This window comes from Podarcis filfolensis (assembly GCF_964270895.1).
Source record: "Podarcis filfolensis genome assembly, chromosome: 17".
Classification (NCBI taxonomy): domain Eukaryota; kingdom Metazoa; phylum Chordata; class Lepidosauria; order Squamata; family Lacertidae; genus Podarcis; species Podarcis filfolensis.
In genome coordinates, this window is record NC_139621.1 from 20218073 (window position 1) to 20235088 (window position 17016).

A 17016-nucleotide genomic window follows, 5' to 3' on the forward strand; every position below is an offset into this window, starting at 1 on the left:
TACATACCTTTCCTTGCAAACTCCACTTTTAGTGCCGGGTTTTAAATTTCAGTTAGCAGGCTTAGACAAAGGCAGCTTCAAAATGTAATTTACGTACAGTATTCTTTTATCTCTACAAAAATGAGCTAACATATGGACCTCTCTTCTCCAACTGAAAGGTACAGGTAGCTTCCAATTAACTTGCTAAGTTAGGTTGCTGCTGCTTTTTAAATGCATTTTGTGAGCTAATGTGCAAGTTTTGTTTTATCATCCTCTCATGCTTAAATATTCCACACTCAGCTTTTGTTGATGACAATATAAAGGAAGGAAATGAAAGCTCATTTGTCATTGTTTGCATGGGAAAGTCTTACAGTTTTATCTCATGTTCAACTTATTTTTCTTTAGCTCTGGAATTCTGTGATTATGGTAGTTAATGTGGTACCACTAAACTTTTGATAGAAATGAGCATTTATTAACAAAATAATCAATCTGAATCAATTTAGAATAACTCTGGAACTCAAGCTGGTTGGTTTTCTTACTATTACTTACAATAGACTCAGAAAATAGCTCTGCAGTTGACACCATACTGTTTGTAAGACCAATATTCTGTAGTCAAATAGAGCAATGTTTTAGCTTAGCAAATGATGGAACTAAAGGAAGCTTTACCAACATGGTACCTGCACAGACTTTCCCAGGTAACCACAGGTCTTTCCTCCCCTTTTTGAAATTAGACTCGAAAGAAGCATTTGTTTGTAACCAGCTATTGTTGTTGTTTGTGATCCCCAAAAAAGTTTTCCCCGGTTTGCAAATGTGGCCATGGTTCCCCAAAGGCTGGTGATCCCTGAACCTTTTTGTTCAGTTGTAGAAAAATCTGTACCACTAATTCAGTGCTATTTTTGTGTATCCTTCAGTCATTTCCTCCAGGAAATGTGCGTATTTCCAAAAAAGACTTTCATTTAAAAGCTCTCTAATTCAAGCCCTTTCATTATTAGCAGTGTTAAAGACAGTCTGGATGGGCAGAAACCTCCTCTTGGTTGACTTTCACCCTGTTGAATAACTCTTAACAATTTATGCTCTGGATATTCCAGGAACTTCCCACTCTTGCCTTTTGTTTTGAAACATCAATCAGGTACATGTTTGGATTTTTATGAAAGGACAGCAGTTCAGATTAAGAGCGAGGTTAAGCAATAACTTTCCCCATGACTGGGTGGACAGGAGTGTCTCCACCCCCATCGTTCAACCTGGACACTGAGGTCCAGCTCCGAGGGCCTTCTGGCGGTTCCCTCATTGCGAGAAGCGAAGTTACAGGGAACCAGGCAGAGGGCCTTCTTGGTAGTGGCGCCCGCCCTGTGGAACGCCCTCCCATCAGATGTCAAGGACATAAAATAACTATATGGCGTTTAGAAGACATCTGAAGGCAGCCCTGTTTAGGGAAGTTTTTAATGACTGATGTTTTAATGTACTTTTAATCTTTTGTTGGAAGCTGCCCAGAGTGGCTGGGGAAACCCAGCCAGATGAGCGGGGTATAAATATTATTATTTTATTATTATTATTATTATTATTATTATTATTATTATTATTATGGACAGGGCTCCCCCACTTCGTTTAGCCTTCTATCCGGAAGGTTGTTCCACACCTCTCTGGTTCATTTATCAGGACTGCTTCACACAAGTTCTGATTCATCACTTCGGAATGTTGCGAGGAGACTGATCTTTGCTATTTTTTCTTTCTTTCAGTTTGCTTACGCTGTAGCTTGCATCCCTTCCTTGCCTCCACCATTCCTTAAAGCTGTGTTTGTGATTTTGTTTTCAGGGCTAGTTAGGACCCTTTGCAGAAATACCAGCTGGAATATTCTGAAGGGAAGAGATACTTCTAGCTTTGAACTTAACTGAGAAGAGTTCAGAGAAACCAAGAGGATGGAACTGGGCTTGGGCTCAACGGCGACATAATTGGCCACTCTGCCGCTGCTGGAGCCTTAGCAGGGATAGGAAGTATCCCTCACAAAGTGCATGCAAAGGAATCCCACTTGAAATTCATTATTTCTATCCAGTGAGGTTTTTTTGGCTCCGCTTCTCTGACAGAATCCCTGCTTGCCACAGCGATGGCTCTGAAAGTTTTAAACTGACAACACCATCCTATTCCTTCCCCATTTGGACAGGAAATATTCACACTCCAAGTTTTCCAATTTCTTAGGTCTCTTGTATTGTTCTGTTCTTGCTGTATCTGGCTCTTGAAAGTCAGGAAAAGGCCTTTAATTTTTATTTTATTTAGAAAGATTGATAGATCATAAGAATCATTAACATAATAAAATTATCAATAAAATCCACCAAGCTGTTCAAAAAACAAGTATAAGATCATCATCAATTTAAAAAACTGATAAAACTTGCAAAACTAAAATAATCATAGATAACTACTTTAAACTACTACTTAACATATAACATTTCCCCTTTCCTGGTTCTTTCCTCTTCTCTCTAAGAAAACTAGGTTTTTTGAAGACTCACCTTCAGAGTTCCCTATTAGGCAATTTTCCTACTTTAGTCTTTTCTCTCTATCTCTGGTTACAAAAGTAGATGGTCCAGGCAAGGCATGGGTAGTCTGTGCATCCATTATTAGCCCACTCTTTTCTTTATTTTTTCTGCAATGGTGTTTCAAGCCACGATACTACTTCCCTTGCTCTTAAATTGTCTTATATTGTCTTGTTATCACCTTTAAGTTTCTATTGATTTATAAATGAATATTCTAATTACAGCTGCCGTGTGTTTATTGCTTTCTGTTTGGAGCAAGCGCACTAAGCTAAATTCCCCAAATTAAGCAAAGTTATCAGAGCCAATGCCATCCTGTCTATGTAAAGATCTTGAGAGTAATATTGCTAATTCCCTCAAATTACGCGAGTACGCATGTAAGATGTGTCTGTATGTGAATGTGTGCACTAGTGGAACTGGTAACACATTTTTGAGCAGTGTTCTATAGGTGGTCATATGGCATGTATAAATGATTCATGGCTTGGTTTAGATGGGCATTCTGGGCTTCAAAAACTGTGGTTTATGAAGTTGTGCATGAGTGTTGGGCCCTGGTACCGCACACCTCATCTCCTGGCTTTAATACAAATCGGAATCTTTGCGGCAGTTATGTCTGAACCAAGGGACTCTATCTTAATATTGATCGATGTCTTTATTTCTTAAATGCGGTATTGCCATACAGATAAATTTATAATACATCTGCCCAGTATTTTAAATTAGCTGCAAATAGTTATTATAATCTCTTTGCAGTCAGCTTTTTAGCTAAATGTTAATTAAGCATCAAGTATCTCATAATAGAGTGCTGACGGAAATAAACAGATTTCAAAATATAGATCCAGGAAATGTCAGCTAAATTGAATGCAACACTTTTCTTTGATATCTACCGATGAGAGCCCACAAAGGGCATGTATGAAAATCAAAATCCTTTCTGTGCGTATTGTATCTTAAAAGAAAAATCATGAATGAAAAATGTGGGAGTGGTTTCTGTTTACAGAGGAATCCTACTTCCACACATGTTTCACACGTGTTTCGTGTCTTTTCACAACACTGTGTTTTGCTATTTTTGTGTTTTGACTCGACTGGCAGTTTTAAATAGTAAAACAATCGCTTTCCACAGGAGTCCGTAATTTCCTATAATCACCTCACTGGTTTCCTCTTTTAATACATTTCCTATGAGTAATATCTACCAATGCATAGTAAGTTATTTATAAAGATATTTTTTTCGGAATGTAGAGAAACAGGAAAACATAGTGGGCAGTGAAGGATGGTCAGAGCATTTTCAGAAAAAATGGATTTCCAGAGTCACGGGACCATGCCCATAAAACCCTGTTCTAGACATTCGCAGATACAGAATCACAACCCTGGGTAGAGGCTCTTAATACACAAGAGCTGTGGTGTAGTGAGACGGGGACAAAAGGCCACCCACTCTTTTCACAGCTGGAACAATGATGTCCTGGGGTCCTATTTTCCATTCTCCTGGGGTGCATGCCAGGTTTTTGTCACCTGAGAAACCCACCAAATCCTCACTAAGCTGAGATAAGAAAGATTGCATTAGCCTGCAAGGTTAAGGTATAAACTGCATTTTTATTTTGACTTCTGTTTAAGCCCCTTTATTATAAATCAACAAAAATGTCACAATATAGTGAGGAAACTTGAGTTCCTCCGAAGTCTTCGTAAGCTTGATTGTTATATAAGGTGGTAAGAGGGCTGAGAAAAATGCTGGCTTCATTGCATTGGCCAAAATTCATTTTTCTTTTATATCCAGGCTATGCAGGCATGGCAATGCAGGGTATAATGAAAAGTGCCTGCACATAAGGATAACGCTACACCACTAAACAAGGGTCTGTTTTTCCCCTGCACACCTTGGCTGGCCAGCTGGGTACATCAAACACAACCATCAGGGAGCTAGGCAAGTTATACATGTCGTCAGGATTAAGCAGCTTCTGCTGTTTCTTCAGTATGCATGATTATCTCAATGCCACGAGGAACGCAGCCCCAGGACTCTTCATACTGCGTTTTCTAATAGAACTGGAACTATTTTCAAACAATACTTGTAAAGGACCTCAGAATAAATATTTATGGTATTTATTTCTCACCAGTGGCCGAGATCCAGTCCTCCCATGTGTGGACAAAAAGTGTTTCCAACTTCCATTATATGTGTGTCAGTTTCTGTTTAGCTGCATCTCACACCATTATATGTGTGTGTTTATATTTATTTATTGTGCTTTCGTTAAGTTTTTTTAAATATATATATATAAACATAACAAGGATAGGGAAGCTAAGGGAGAACAAATAACAGCTCACAAGGGAAAGCCCTCTTTCCATTGTGAATCTTGTTCTCGAGATGAGGTCATCAATATGCCTTCTTGGGGTCCCAACACCCTCAGGTGCTTCCCTTGGCACTTTTCTGACATTTGCAGGGTTGTTTAGTTCTGGGGATGCTTTTTATTTTTGGATGCGGAGGCTATTGTTTGCGTTTCTGTTTTGTGCCTTATCTGTTGTCTTAGCAACACCATTCTTTTCATTGCTGAGATGGATATTCTGTGGTTTCTTAAATTTCCACCGGTGCTTCCAGAGCCAAAAGGATTGGGGAACCCTGCTCGCACAGTGCTCTGTATGTGGTTCTTTAGAGCTCAGCGAATATGTAACAAGTTTTTCCAGTAACGGACTAGAATATTTTCAACAAACTTTTTCGAAATTACTGGGCATGTATGAATGAGGATGGAATCAAAAGAAATGTTTGTCTGATTTTACAAGCCAAGGGAGCCTTTCACCTACGTTTCTTTAAAAACAGCAGCCCAGTTTTATATGGCAAACATATTTTGAAATTGCAGGAAGATTCAGAAGGATTTTGTGACGTGGCATCTGATCAAACAGAAAAAGGAAAAGATGTTGCTGGGTACCACCAAACATTGACATGCCTAAAGTAATTGGATCTGAGCCATTATTATTACTGTTGTCGTTTTAACAAATGTAACACGTTATATGGTATGAATACTGTGTAGGCATATCAATTTGGGGAGGAATTTATGGTTTCTCATTGCATTCCTTGTGAAAAAAACGCCATTATGCAAAGAATAAAGTTTGAGAAATGCAGTGGGAAAATCTATTTCTCTTTCTCTCTCTATATATATACTTAAAGTGTTTGCATATCTCTTTTTTTTTTTGTATTGTTATTTACAGGTGGGCTCACGTCATGTGTGCAATTGCTATTCCCGAAGTGAGATTTGTGAATGTCATAGAGAGGACACCAATAGACACAAGCAGGATACCTTTGCAGAGGTTAAAACTGGTGAGCAGTAATGATCCAAATTTCTATTCTGACATATATTTTATGGTTCTAAGAATGTGTAGTAAACCTCCTTGATGATGTTCATGTTGTACAATTGTCACAGAGTGCTCAATTTCTGTTTTAAAACGCCAGTCAAAATGTGTGAGAACTGTTGTTTTGTACTTCCTGTTCAAAATTGCCTTCATTTTCATACTAAGTACCTGTGGGGAATAGCTGTGGGGAACCTTGAGCCCTCTAGGAGCTGCTGAACTACAACTCCCATCATTCCCAGCAAGCACGGCCAGGGATGATTGGGGTTTTAGGGTAGTAACATCTGGAGGGCCTTAGGTTCCCCACACCTGAACTAGTGGAACAAAAACCTCATTACCATAATAGTCTTTAAGAAAACATAATCTAAGATTTTCCTAGAAATAGCAGAGACTGAAAACACCTTCCGTTTATGACATGTTGGCAGGTTTATGACATCACAATTTAGCTTCCCTTGTCACTGCTGATTAGATTTAGGCAGTGATTTCCTTTTCTTAAAAAAAATACACCATGTTCACTGGAATCCCTGTTTGTTAATCCTAGCCACGTGAGGACAGGCTGCTGTTACTGTTTATGAATGAAAGACATTCTGGAGATTGTTCCACAGTAGCTGGAGTAGCTAAAATAATTAAAACAATTAAACACGTTAGAAGTACAATGGCACCTCTTGTGAACGGGATCCGTTCCGGAGGCCTGGCCGTATACCGAAATCTTCGTAACCAGAGGTGCCCTTCTTCGCATGCGCGTGTGGCAAAACTTGGAAGCATACACTTCTGGGTTTGCCACATTCACAACCCGAAAGATACATTACCCGAAGGTAACGTAACCCAAGGGTCCACTGTAAATTTATATCGTGATTTAAATGGATTTGATTTAAATCAAATCCACCCTATGTATATGGCAAACATATTTTGAAACTGCAGGGAGATTCAGAAGGATTTTGTAACGTGGCATCTGATCAAACAGAAAAAGGAAAAGATGTTGCTGGGTACCACCAAACATTGACATGCCTAAAGTAGTTGGATCTGAGCCATCATGTATTAGAATTATTCCTGTTGTTGTTTTAACAAATGTAACACGTTATATGGTATGAATAAAGAGTTTTAAAATCTCTTAAAACAATACAAATAATTATAATAAAAACAGCCAGCCGTTTTATTAAAAGTTGTCAGTTCCCAAAAGTCTATTGGAAGAAGAAGGTCTACAACCTGCTGACAGCAGCGCAACAAGGAGGCAGCTTCTATAGGGAGGGAGTACCAAAGTCTGGGAGCAGCCACTGAGTCTCCCGCATCCCCACCAAGAATTCCTATGAGGGTGGTGAGACTGAGAGAAGAGCCTCTCCCGACTATCTCAAAACCTGGGCAGGTTTGTATGAAGGAATACAACCTTCCAGATTTCATATGCTTCAGACTCTCTTACATTGCAAGCAAGCATCCTCATAAACCTTTAAAATCCCAGGTGAGTGAAGCTTTGATGTGCATGGAAAAAGCACATGTAAAATAATAACAAAATACTGCTAAACTATAATTTAGTGGTGCCAGTTCAGCACGGGTTCCCCTTCCGTTGAACTCTTTTCAAGTGTCTGGAACAAAAAATAATTCTGCAAAACGTAATTGTGAACGTTTCCATTTTCATGCGCCTGCAAAGTGTCAAGTAACATTCCTCTCTAATATACAATTAGCAAGAAAGGGCAAGAAACTTAACACATGATTATCTCTTAACGAATTACGTCGCAAAGGATGAGTATAACGAAGTGGGCATTTGCTGAGTTCAGCTTGATGTAAAGTTCCATAGGGTTGTATCCCCATGTTGGGTCTTGTTGGAGTTGAACTTAGTTGGATACAACCCAGTATCTTTATCATGTTTCTGAATTTCTTCAGTTTTGTGGGGATAAACTATGATACGTATTGGGAGGTTAGGGCAGGGATAGTTCTTCAACATTATTCCTTTTTAATCCTATGGCTTGTGGGTTGTACAGGCAATAGTTATCAGTTGAGTTTGGGGGAAAGAAGAGACAGATTATAGAGAAGGAGTCAGCCCTGGAAGGAATTCCAGGTGAGAAACTGAAGGAGGAGAGGGGCAGAGGAAAGGACCTGCTCTCTCTCTCTCTCTCTCTCTCTCTATATGTATGTGTCAGGGAACTGCCATTGGAGCCCGAGGGAGAGGGAGGGCTCCAGAGGGGTTTCGGAGAGCGTCCCGGGAGGGAGAGAAGCAGCCCATCTTCTGGGGAAGGAATTCAGCGTAGCACCAGTGGAGAAGGGGGGCAGATGGGGGAATCAGCGAGGTGGCTCCATGACTCCTCGCTGGAGACCAGCGGGGAGAGCACGGGTCCTCCGCTGCCCACACCCTCCCTGCGCAGAAGACTTCCGCGCAGGGAGAGTAGGAGGAGACTAGGCGTCAAAGAGCTCCTTTGCTGGAAGAAGTTCAAGAAATGCCCACTGACGGATTCTGCCAGCGATTGAGACAGCCACGGGTGAGTGGCTGTCCGGACAGAAAGGGTTCACCCAGGTAACCTAGCCAGGTGTGGCGTCGATTTATGCACGAGCAACCCCTAGAACCATTACAATATGCATTAGCATTTTGTTACAATACAGTTTACAGTTCATCCACACTGAAAGGACAGTGACCACCGTTTTACACACTAAATCATGTACAGACCAAATGTCTATAAAAGCTCTGTTGAGCAATCTAACTTTCTCCGCAACCTTGTGAGAATTTGCACATTACTTCTCCAATTTTATGGTTGCTTAGCACAGGCCACCACGATTGTGAGATCGTACTGGATTGATGTCTGTTATAAAATGTAACTCAGCGCTCCACAGAATGTTGAAAAGTATATGTGTATATGTATGAATAGGTCTGATAGCTGTGGCTAAAACAATAATTCGATACAAACCTCTAGGTCTGATTCTGCCACTATGTCAGCATTGGTTTATTTCTGTTTTTAAATTCCTCTTGGTTTTCAGCAGAGTAAATGGCACAGGAATTTGTACATCTGTCTGTACCTTGACCAATGGTGGCCCCCCCTGCCACATAGTTTCCTATTATTTTTACATTTCAGATCTATTTCTTCAAACAGAGGTAGAAAATGAGTTTTAGAAAGACTGAAGTTGCCCTTGGGCTTTTGATTACCTCAAATTTGTATTTGAGAAGTGAATCCAATACAAGCATGAGTATATCCTGAGTGAGAAATATTATTTTGAAAATAGAATTACACAGTGATGATGACTGATCTACAAGCCTTTCAGTATCTGGCTAAGGCTAAAGTGTTATATGCAGAAACGTATTTGCTTGAAAATTCACACCTGAAGGCAGATAACAGTAAGCTTGAAAGCCAAAGATTATAGTCTTGACCCTTGAAAGGGGAAATCAGTTCAAAAAATAGAGATTTCACGGTGGCATGCCTGTATAAAGAATGGAATCTTCACACTGGACAAATATGACTTAAAAGCACAGGCATTTCATCTTCTGAAATATTTTAAATATTACTATTATTTAAAGTAGAACTAAAATCTTGCCCATTCTCTTTGATCTAATTTTGTATAAAAATTAGAAGGTTTATAGAGACCCTTGTTTCTAGTTGTAGAAAAATGCTTGACAGTGATGCATACCACTGTTGTCATGCAATTCTTGAAATATAAGCAAGTATTGATTAACTTTCAGCAATTTTAAAAAATATTGCTGCAGGCGGTAAAATCAAGGAAAGTCATTATACTGAACATTAACTTACACATTAACTAGCTGACTTTCACACATTTTCTGTTTTAGGGGAGAGCACTCAGGCGTGTTTAACCATATTTCTAAAATGTTTTTAAAATTATATTAAAATAGTTTGATGAGGAATAAACGCTTCTTCTTTTTTTCAATTAGAGATTTGCTAAAATACAGAAGATCCTATAGCCGACTAACCAACCACTATTTATTATGTTAGTTAAATATATATGGATCCGTTAAACCACACAAAATATATGTTATCATACAGCCTTTTGCCACTATCCCTATCTTTTTGGCGATCATTCGTAGCCGAGTAAGATTGTCTTCCATGAAGGCAGTCTTAGCAGTGTGCCCATGAGTGACTGTGGAGGCCAGTTTTGGATCCACACGTCCTTCCACAGTGGGGACATAGGTTTCTGGGCAGGAGTTGATCACGGTGAGGATTTGCCAAATGTGCCTTACTTTTAGCTCGCTTCTCCTGAGTTTCGTCCTGAGTTTGTGCTTCTTCAGAGTCCAAGACACCTTTGTTAAAGGCTGTTCTCCAATTGGAGTATTTGCAGGCCAGTGTTTCCCAATTTTATGTGCTTATACTACTATCCCTATAGAGTTGTAATAAGTGGTTGTCTAAATTATGTGCATTACAGGCTATATCTACTGAATGGTCTGATTTGCGCAACATGGTGAGCCAAACCATGTCTTACCGAGACTCTTTGCTCCCCCCCCCCCAGTCCTTTTTACTATTGCACTGTGGCTTAGCATGTCCAAACTGGGACCTGTGGATAAATTCCCTACCAACTACTCATGAGAGGTAGCTGAGTTTTGTTCTTGCTATAACTATAAATACCTTTTGGAAACTGAATCTGTAAAAGTAAATGCAAAAGAATTAGTTACAGGTAGGTAGCCGTGTTGGTCTGCCGTAGTTGAAACAAAATAAAAAAATCCTTCCAGTAACACCTTAGAGACCAACTAAGTTTGTTACAGTAGTACCTTGGGTTACAGACACTTCAGGTTACAGACTCCGCTAACCCAGAAATAGTACCTCGGGTTAAGAACTTTGCTTCAGGATGAGAACAGAAATCGCACAGTGACGGCGCAGCGGCAGCGGGAGTTCCCATTAGCTAAAGTGGTGCTTCAGGTTAAGAACAGTTTCAGGTTAAGAACAGACCTCCAGAATGAATTAAGTTCTTAACCCGAGGTACCACTGCATTGGTATGAGCTTTCGTGTATTCCATTAAACCTATTCTAGGTTTCAAATGATCAAAAGAATGAAATAAAGGTACAGAAAATACCAGTTCAAAACAAATTTCATCACTTTGCTTTTTCAGTATTCTGGTGTATGGAGCCCCATCTATCTATGTATATCAAATGTATATCAAATGAACTTACATTAATTAAGGAGTCTACACAGAATAACTAAAGTCCCCCCCCCCCCCGCTTTCTATGTCACTCAGTTTTGTATGATTAGTTTCTAATGAGCTGCTTGCTCAGAGTTACATCCCAGCTTTGTTCATAGGCATGGATACTTTGGCTGGTGTTAAGGCCACTTATAATATATTTGTAATAAAAAAATCAATAGATGTGAGTACTTAATGTGTAGCATTCATTCTGATTATTATTAAACAATTAATTTATTAGAAACTTACAATCATTTGTTAGGGAAGTTTTTAACGTGTGATATTTTATTGTATTTTTGGTTTTTATGGAAGCCGCCCAGAGTGGCTGGGGAGGCCCAGCCAGATGGGCAGGGTATAAATAATAAATTATTATTATTATTATTATTATTATTATTATTATTATTATTAAGAAGATAAACAGCACAATCCTAACTATGCCAGTTTAGAAGGAAGTCCTATTGAATTCAGTGGTGTTTACTTCCACGAAATTAGGGTTAGGATCACAGCCTAAGGCTGCAATTCTTTGCACTCTTTGCTGATGGTTGGCCCATTAAATGTGATGGAACTTATTTCCAAGGATTGTGCAGCATATGCACAGCTGTTGGAAAGCTAGAGGAGGATTTATTTGACCGTTTATTTCAAAATCAGAATAAAGTGAAGTTACCGTTGGAACAACTTGGCTATTGTCTCAGTGATCAATAGTAACCTGCTGTTTATTACATGACTTACTTAATAAACTTACAATAATTCAGCATTATAACGTAATGCAGCAAAAATAGTCTTAATTTCTTAAATCCAGTTCCAGCTCAGCTCAGTCGGAATAGCCAAGTGCTCCTCTCATCACAGCATTGCCTATATTGCCCCCACTTGCTACAGATAATATTGCTGAGTGATATCCAGAGTGAATTAGTTTGCTAACAGATTGGTTCCACACCTTTGTTGCTGGAAAACTGTGACTAACATATTATTAGATAGCAGCAGAAGCTGCTGCTGACTGCACATTTTTACAAATACCGTTTTATGCTGTTTTGAAGTTCCTTTCCATAACAAATATGTACTAAATAAATACTCCTGAACAGTTATGTTACACTTGCCCACCTTCCCTCAAATGGATTTCGTTTAAAATACTGTACACATCTCTTAAAATTAGTCAGAAATGTGATACTCATTCTACAAGATGATGTGTTTTACAGAGAGAGAGAGACTGAACGAACATCTTAGAATAATTCACCAATAGCAACAAGAATGTAAAGTAGAATTATTCTTCCACAAGCTCCACCTATGTAAATTATGCGAACCGTTATGGATGTGTGTTTTAAGGTTGGAGAATTACACAAAAGCAATTGAATAAGGGTTTACCATGCACAGATCCTAACCAGAAGACAATTTGCATTGCAGGAACTGTATAGTTTCCTGGTAAGCAAAATAATAAAGCTTCAGAGTAAAAATGCACAGTAGTGGAGAAGATATGAACAGGTGCAAGGACAATGTATAAGGACAGAGGGGAGGCAGAGCATGAAAGGCTTCAGAAAAAGGTAGAACATTAGTCATTTGTCAAAGTCAGTTTGCACATGGCAAGAGCATTCTTAGGCATTTGAAAGGTGCTCTAGACTTACAGCTGTACTGTATGGCTTGCCACAGTATCTCTAAAAGCAGCACTATTTCCCTAGGCTTCTGAAATTTGTTTCTAAATATATACACTGGAAACATCTCATGTTGAAAAATTCAATTTGCATTGTTGCGACAAATGAAATGAACAGTATGAATGCAATTGACTACCACTTTTGCAGAAGCCATGTACGATATAGGAATTGATGCTGGGTATATATTTAGGGAATTTCAGCAGCACTTCAGCCTTTTCTGCGCAAATAGGCTCCTGTGTGATTTGGAACTACAGATGACCAGGTTTCTAAATTGTGTGGGTTCAGCTTGAGTTCAACAGGCAGAAGTTCAGCTCCCAATGTGTGGGAGGCTGCAGGGACAGTAACAAGGACATGCAGGATGGAGTGGAACAACAGGCTTCTCCCCATTCTCTGCCTCCCATTATGATAATTCTGTGTATGGGGGGTGGATGCTATTGATTGAATTGATCTCAAGTTTCCACGCAGTCATAAGGTAGATCTATGTACCACCTGTCATATTAGTTATAGAAGTATATATACTTCACTTTAGATCAGCTATAAAACCTATCCATCTGCTCTTCAACTGCAGCCTAATAGTCATGTTCAGATGGTACAGAGAAGCAAAACAATTATTATTCTGTTCTCTTATTTCAACAAAAATAAGTAACTAAACAAAAAAGTCGAGTTCTAGACCTGCTATAATTTTTAATGAGGTAATGAGCTTCCTGACTACAGCAGACTGTGCTCTGCCTGACTTCTACAATGATGAATTGACGATGTCAAAATATGCGGCATAGTACAGGGAGATATTTTTCCTGTGAAAGTTTCTCATTCTTTATTTATTAGAGCCATGGTAGTGTCATAACTTATAATACAAGTGCCATTTTGCGTGATTTATTTTAATGAATGTCAGTTCTTGACATGTTTAGAGATTCTTGACCCATATTTAATGCTCAAAACTCTTAAGTGTTCTGAAATGTAATAAATCAGCCCTGATATCTTTATGAAAATCAACAAACCACATATCTTTGTAAGTTGCTTTCCTCTTAGAAAGTTGTGCTTATATCACAGCTTTCCATCAGGCAGATATTGTCTCGGCTGATTTTATATATCTTTCAAAGGTCACCCTTGTCTTTATTAAATATATATATGTATTTAATTGTTAGCAAAATACCACACTGCAATCCTGAGAAGGTTGGCTGAAGTCCAACTGAACTCAGAGGAACTTGCTTCTGCATGAAGATTCTAATTAATCAAAAAGCATCTTTATACTGTTTTGGCTTTGCCTTTTGGTAACACACATGATCCAGTCCTGTTGCAATGCCGGCAAAGCAATCATAGGATCATCTAAAAACTGGTATGGCACTCATACCATAGAACCAGCGAGTTGGAAAGGACCCTGAGGATCAGGAATATGCAGCTGTCCTATACAAGGATCAAACCTTGGTGTTATCAGCACCACGCTCTAACCAACTTAGGTACCTCTGAGGTTCTCCTTGTGCATCCATGGAGCTTTCCTGCTCCTGGTGGGAAGGAAACTGGGAAGGCCACTTTGCAGAAGCCTAAGGCATATTAGTCACCTCACCTTCAAAGGGCCTCAAACCTTTCTCCCATTGAAGTCAATGGGGAGGATTTTGTTTAAAAGGGAAGGAAAAAGAGAGAGAAAGCTACTTCACTTTCCACCCCTGCTATAGCTATCTGACAGAGCTTTGGATGTAGGTTTTGCTCTGCTGTACAGTCTCACAGGCTTGCTCTCTGATGAAGCCAAGCAACCGTAGAAATTACCGTATTTTTTGCCCTATAGTACACACTTTTCCCCCTCCAAAAATGAAGGGGAAATGTGTGTGTGTCCTATGGGGCGAATGCAGGCTTTCGCTGAAGCCTGGAGAGCAAGAGGGGTCGGTGCGCACCGACCCCTCTTGCTCTCCAGGCTTCAGGAAGCCATCCGCAAGCCATGGGAGAGCTGCGCGACTTGTGGAGAGCTGCCTGCACCCCGAAGCCTGGGGGCGCGCTGAGCTCAGCGCCCCCAGGCTTTGGGCTTCGCGCAGCTCTCCGCAAGCCGTGGGAGGGCTGTGCGAAGTCGCGCAGCTCTCCCACGGCTTGTGAAGAGCTGCCTGCACCCCGAAGCCTGGGAGCACACTGAGCTCAGCGCCCCCCAGGCTTCGGGCAGCTCTCTGCAAGCCTTGGGAGGGCTGCGCGAAGTTGTGCAGCTCTTCCACGGCTTGTGAAGAGCTGCCTGCATGGCTTGCGGAGGGCTGCCTGTCCTGGGGGCTGGGGTTGGGGGAAGCTTGGGCTTTTTATTTCCTCTTTATTTCCCCCCCAAAAAACTAGGTGCGCCCTATGGGCCGAAAAATACGGTGTTTTCAACCATCTTCATAGCAAAAATACTCTTGCACTCCAATCCTAGATATATCACTGTGCACTTTGAAGGTGGTTATGAGTGATTGGGAAGATGGGAAGAACTATGGGAGCTTAGGAAAGGTACTCCTTACATTTATGATTTGCTTTTTATCATAGTTAGAAAATTATTTGTCTTTTAAAGTCATAACTTCATAATTCACTCTTGCCGTTCTTACATTACCCTAAACCAGGCTTCCTCAAACTCGGCCCTCCAGATGTTTTTGGCCTACAACTCCCATGATCCCTCGCTAGCAAGACCAGTGGTCAGGGATGATGGGAATTGTAGTCTCAAAACATCTGGAGGGCCGAGTTTGAGGAAGCCTGCCCTAAACTGATTTGAAACATTTATATTGTGATTAGCACTAAACAGGTCAGCAGCTATGTGCTTTAAAAAAATGGCAGCTTTTTAAGGTTGTGTGATTACACCTGTCATGCATTTAGTTCAGAAAATAAACTTCCATGAGTTGCAAGATGAAAGACTCAAAATTAAGAAAGTCTCTCTGCCAATGTATGAAAATGTAGTTGCCTGCCCATCCCCCAATGTGCTTAGGCTATCATTTCAAAACCCTGGGCTATAAATGTGCGAATATTGCCATTTTGGAGATAAAAATGAAACGGTTGAGACAAGAATCCAGAATTACCCTACTTGTGAAGATGCTATGGTTAATTATTTAAATTCTTATCACTACCAGTACTTTATTTCTATTTATGTTTTCTCCACTTTCTTATCTATGTTGTCTTCTTCCCATATAGCGTTAGGTTTCCATCCTCATATTTGCTTATCTTACCTTCTTATCCATACCTGTCCATTTTGTTCTTTTTGTATCGATACAACTGCTGCACTTTACTGAAATATACAAGAGTTCTGCATTTTGAAACACTGGTGTGATGCACTTAGGGCACAGTAATTCCCATTTTGCTGCTGTTGCCAAGTGATACCACTGAGTTGTCATTAAAAAGTAGTTGGTGCTGAGAGGTCTAGTTTATTATGACAAGCCCAACCTCTTTGTTGGATGACTTGGGCAATTTGAAAAACAACAACAACCTTAAATGGGTGCTAGTTTTCAGGCCATCAAATCTAACAGCCTTTGAAGAAGCATTACAGATAAAGAATATGGCTTGCTTTTATTTACTTTTAGTGTGTGGGCTCTTACTGATCATCGCTATCCTACTTAGGAATGCAATAAAACACAATGCGTAAAAACACCACCTTAGCAAGATCTTCACATCCTTTATGTAATAGTAGCAATTTCTAATATTTAAAGACATATATTTGAACAGAAGTTGCCTTGGGAGCACATGACATGTTTAGTTGTATAGCTGTTCATAAGACTTTTTTGCCTAGAAATGTGAAGCATGGGCACAACAAACACAGTGGCAAACATGTGGATCCTACAGGCACCCTCATTAAGTGGCAGTGATTGGCTTCAGCTTTTGAATGCCCTCAGCAAAGTTGGTTGGAATGGTCCCTAGGATTCCGGAGGTGGGAGATGTGACTGTACTTTCTGTTGGAAATCTGCAACTAAGAATTATATTGTTGTTGTTGTTTAGTCGTTTAGTCGTGTCCGACTCTTCGTTACCCCATGGACCAGAGCACGCCCGGCACTTCTGTCTTCCACTGCCTCCCGCAGTTTGGTCAAAAAGAATTATATAGAATGTGTGAAATATGAAGTAGCACAGTGGCTGTCTCCATAGTTTGTTTATATTAAGTACTAGATGCATATAAATTTTACTGAATGAGTATTCAAATGCTCAAAATGTGTTTGTGTATTACATGCAAAACAGGGAAGAGCTCTGTCCTACTGCAAAAATTACTGCAGGAAATCACTTGTGTTGTGCAGGAAATTAGAATCATTAGGCAATTACGGTAGTCCCTTCTGACCTTTTCACATACCTGAAATACTGTAGAGTATTTACAGTTATTAAAATTGTAGCATGATGGGATGAGCCTGTCCTTGGGGTGGAAACAGTGAGCTAGAAGATGACCAACCAGGCTTTCTAATTGGTTCCAGGTGGGTGATGATGAACTGGGCCCAAAGCATAAGATGGAGGTGAGCAGGCCTTCCTGT

At 40.0% G+C, this 17016-nt stretch overlaps 1 protein-coding gene across 7 annotated transcripts in view; it reads left to right on the forward strand.

Moving 5' to 3' along the window:
- KDM4C (lysine demethylase 4C) overlaps nt 1-17016 on the forward strand; it is a gene marked incomplete at its 5' end in the record, with an annotated part of 182636 nt that overhangs the window by 121852 nt on the left and 43768 nt on the right. For all 7 annotated transcript variants that reach the window (XM_083592980.1, XM_083592982.1, XM_083592976.1 and 4 more), the window contains one exon: nt 5682-5790. In XM_083592980.1, coding sequence (XP_083449106.1) covers nt 5682-5790 — 109 coding nt within the window. The remainder of the gene's footprint in view (nt 1-5681; nt 5791-17016) is intronic.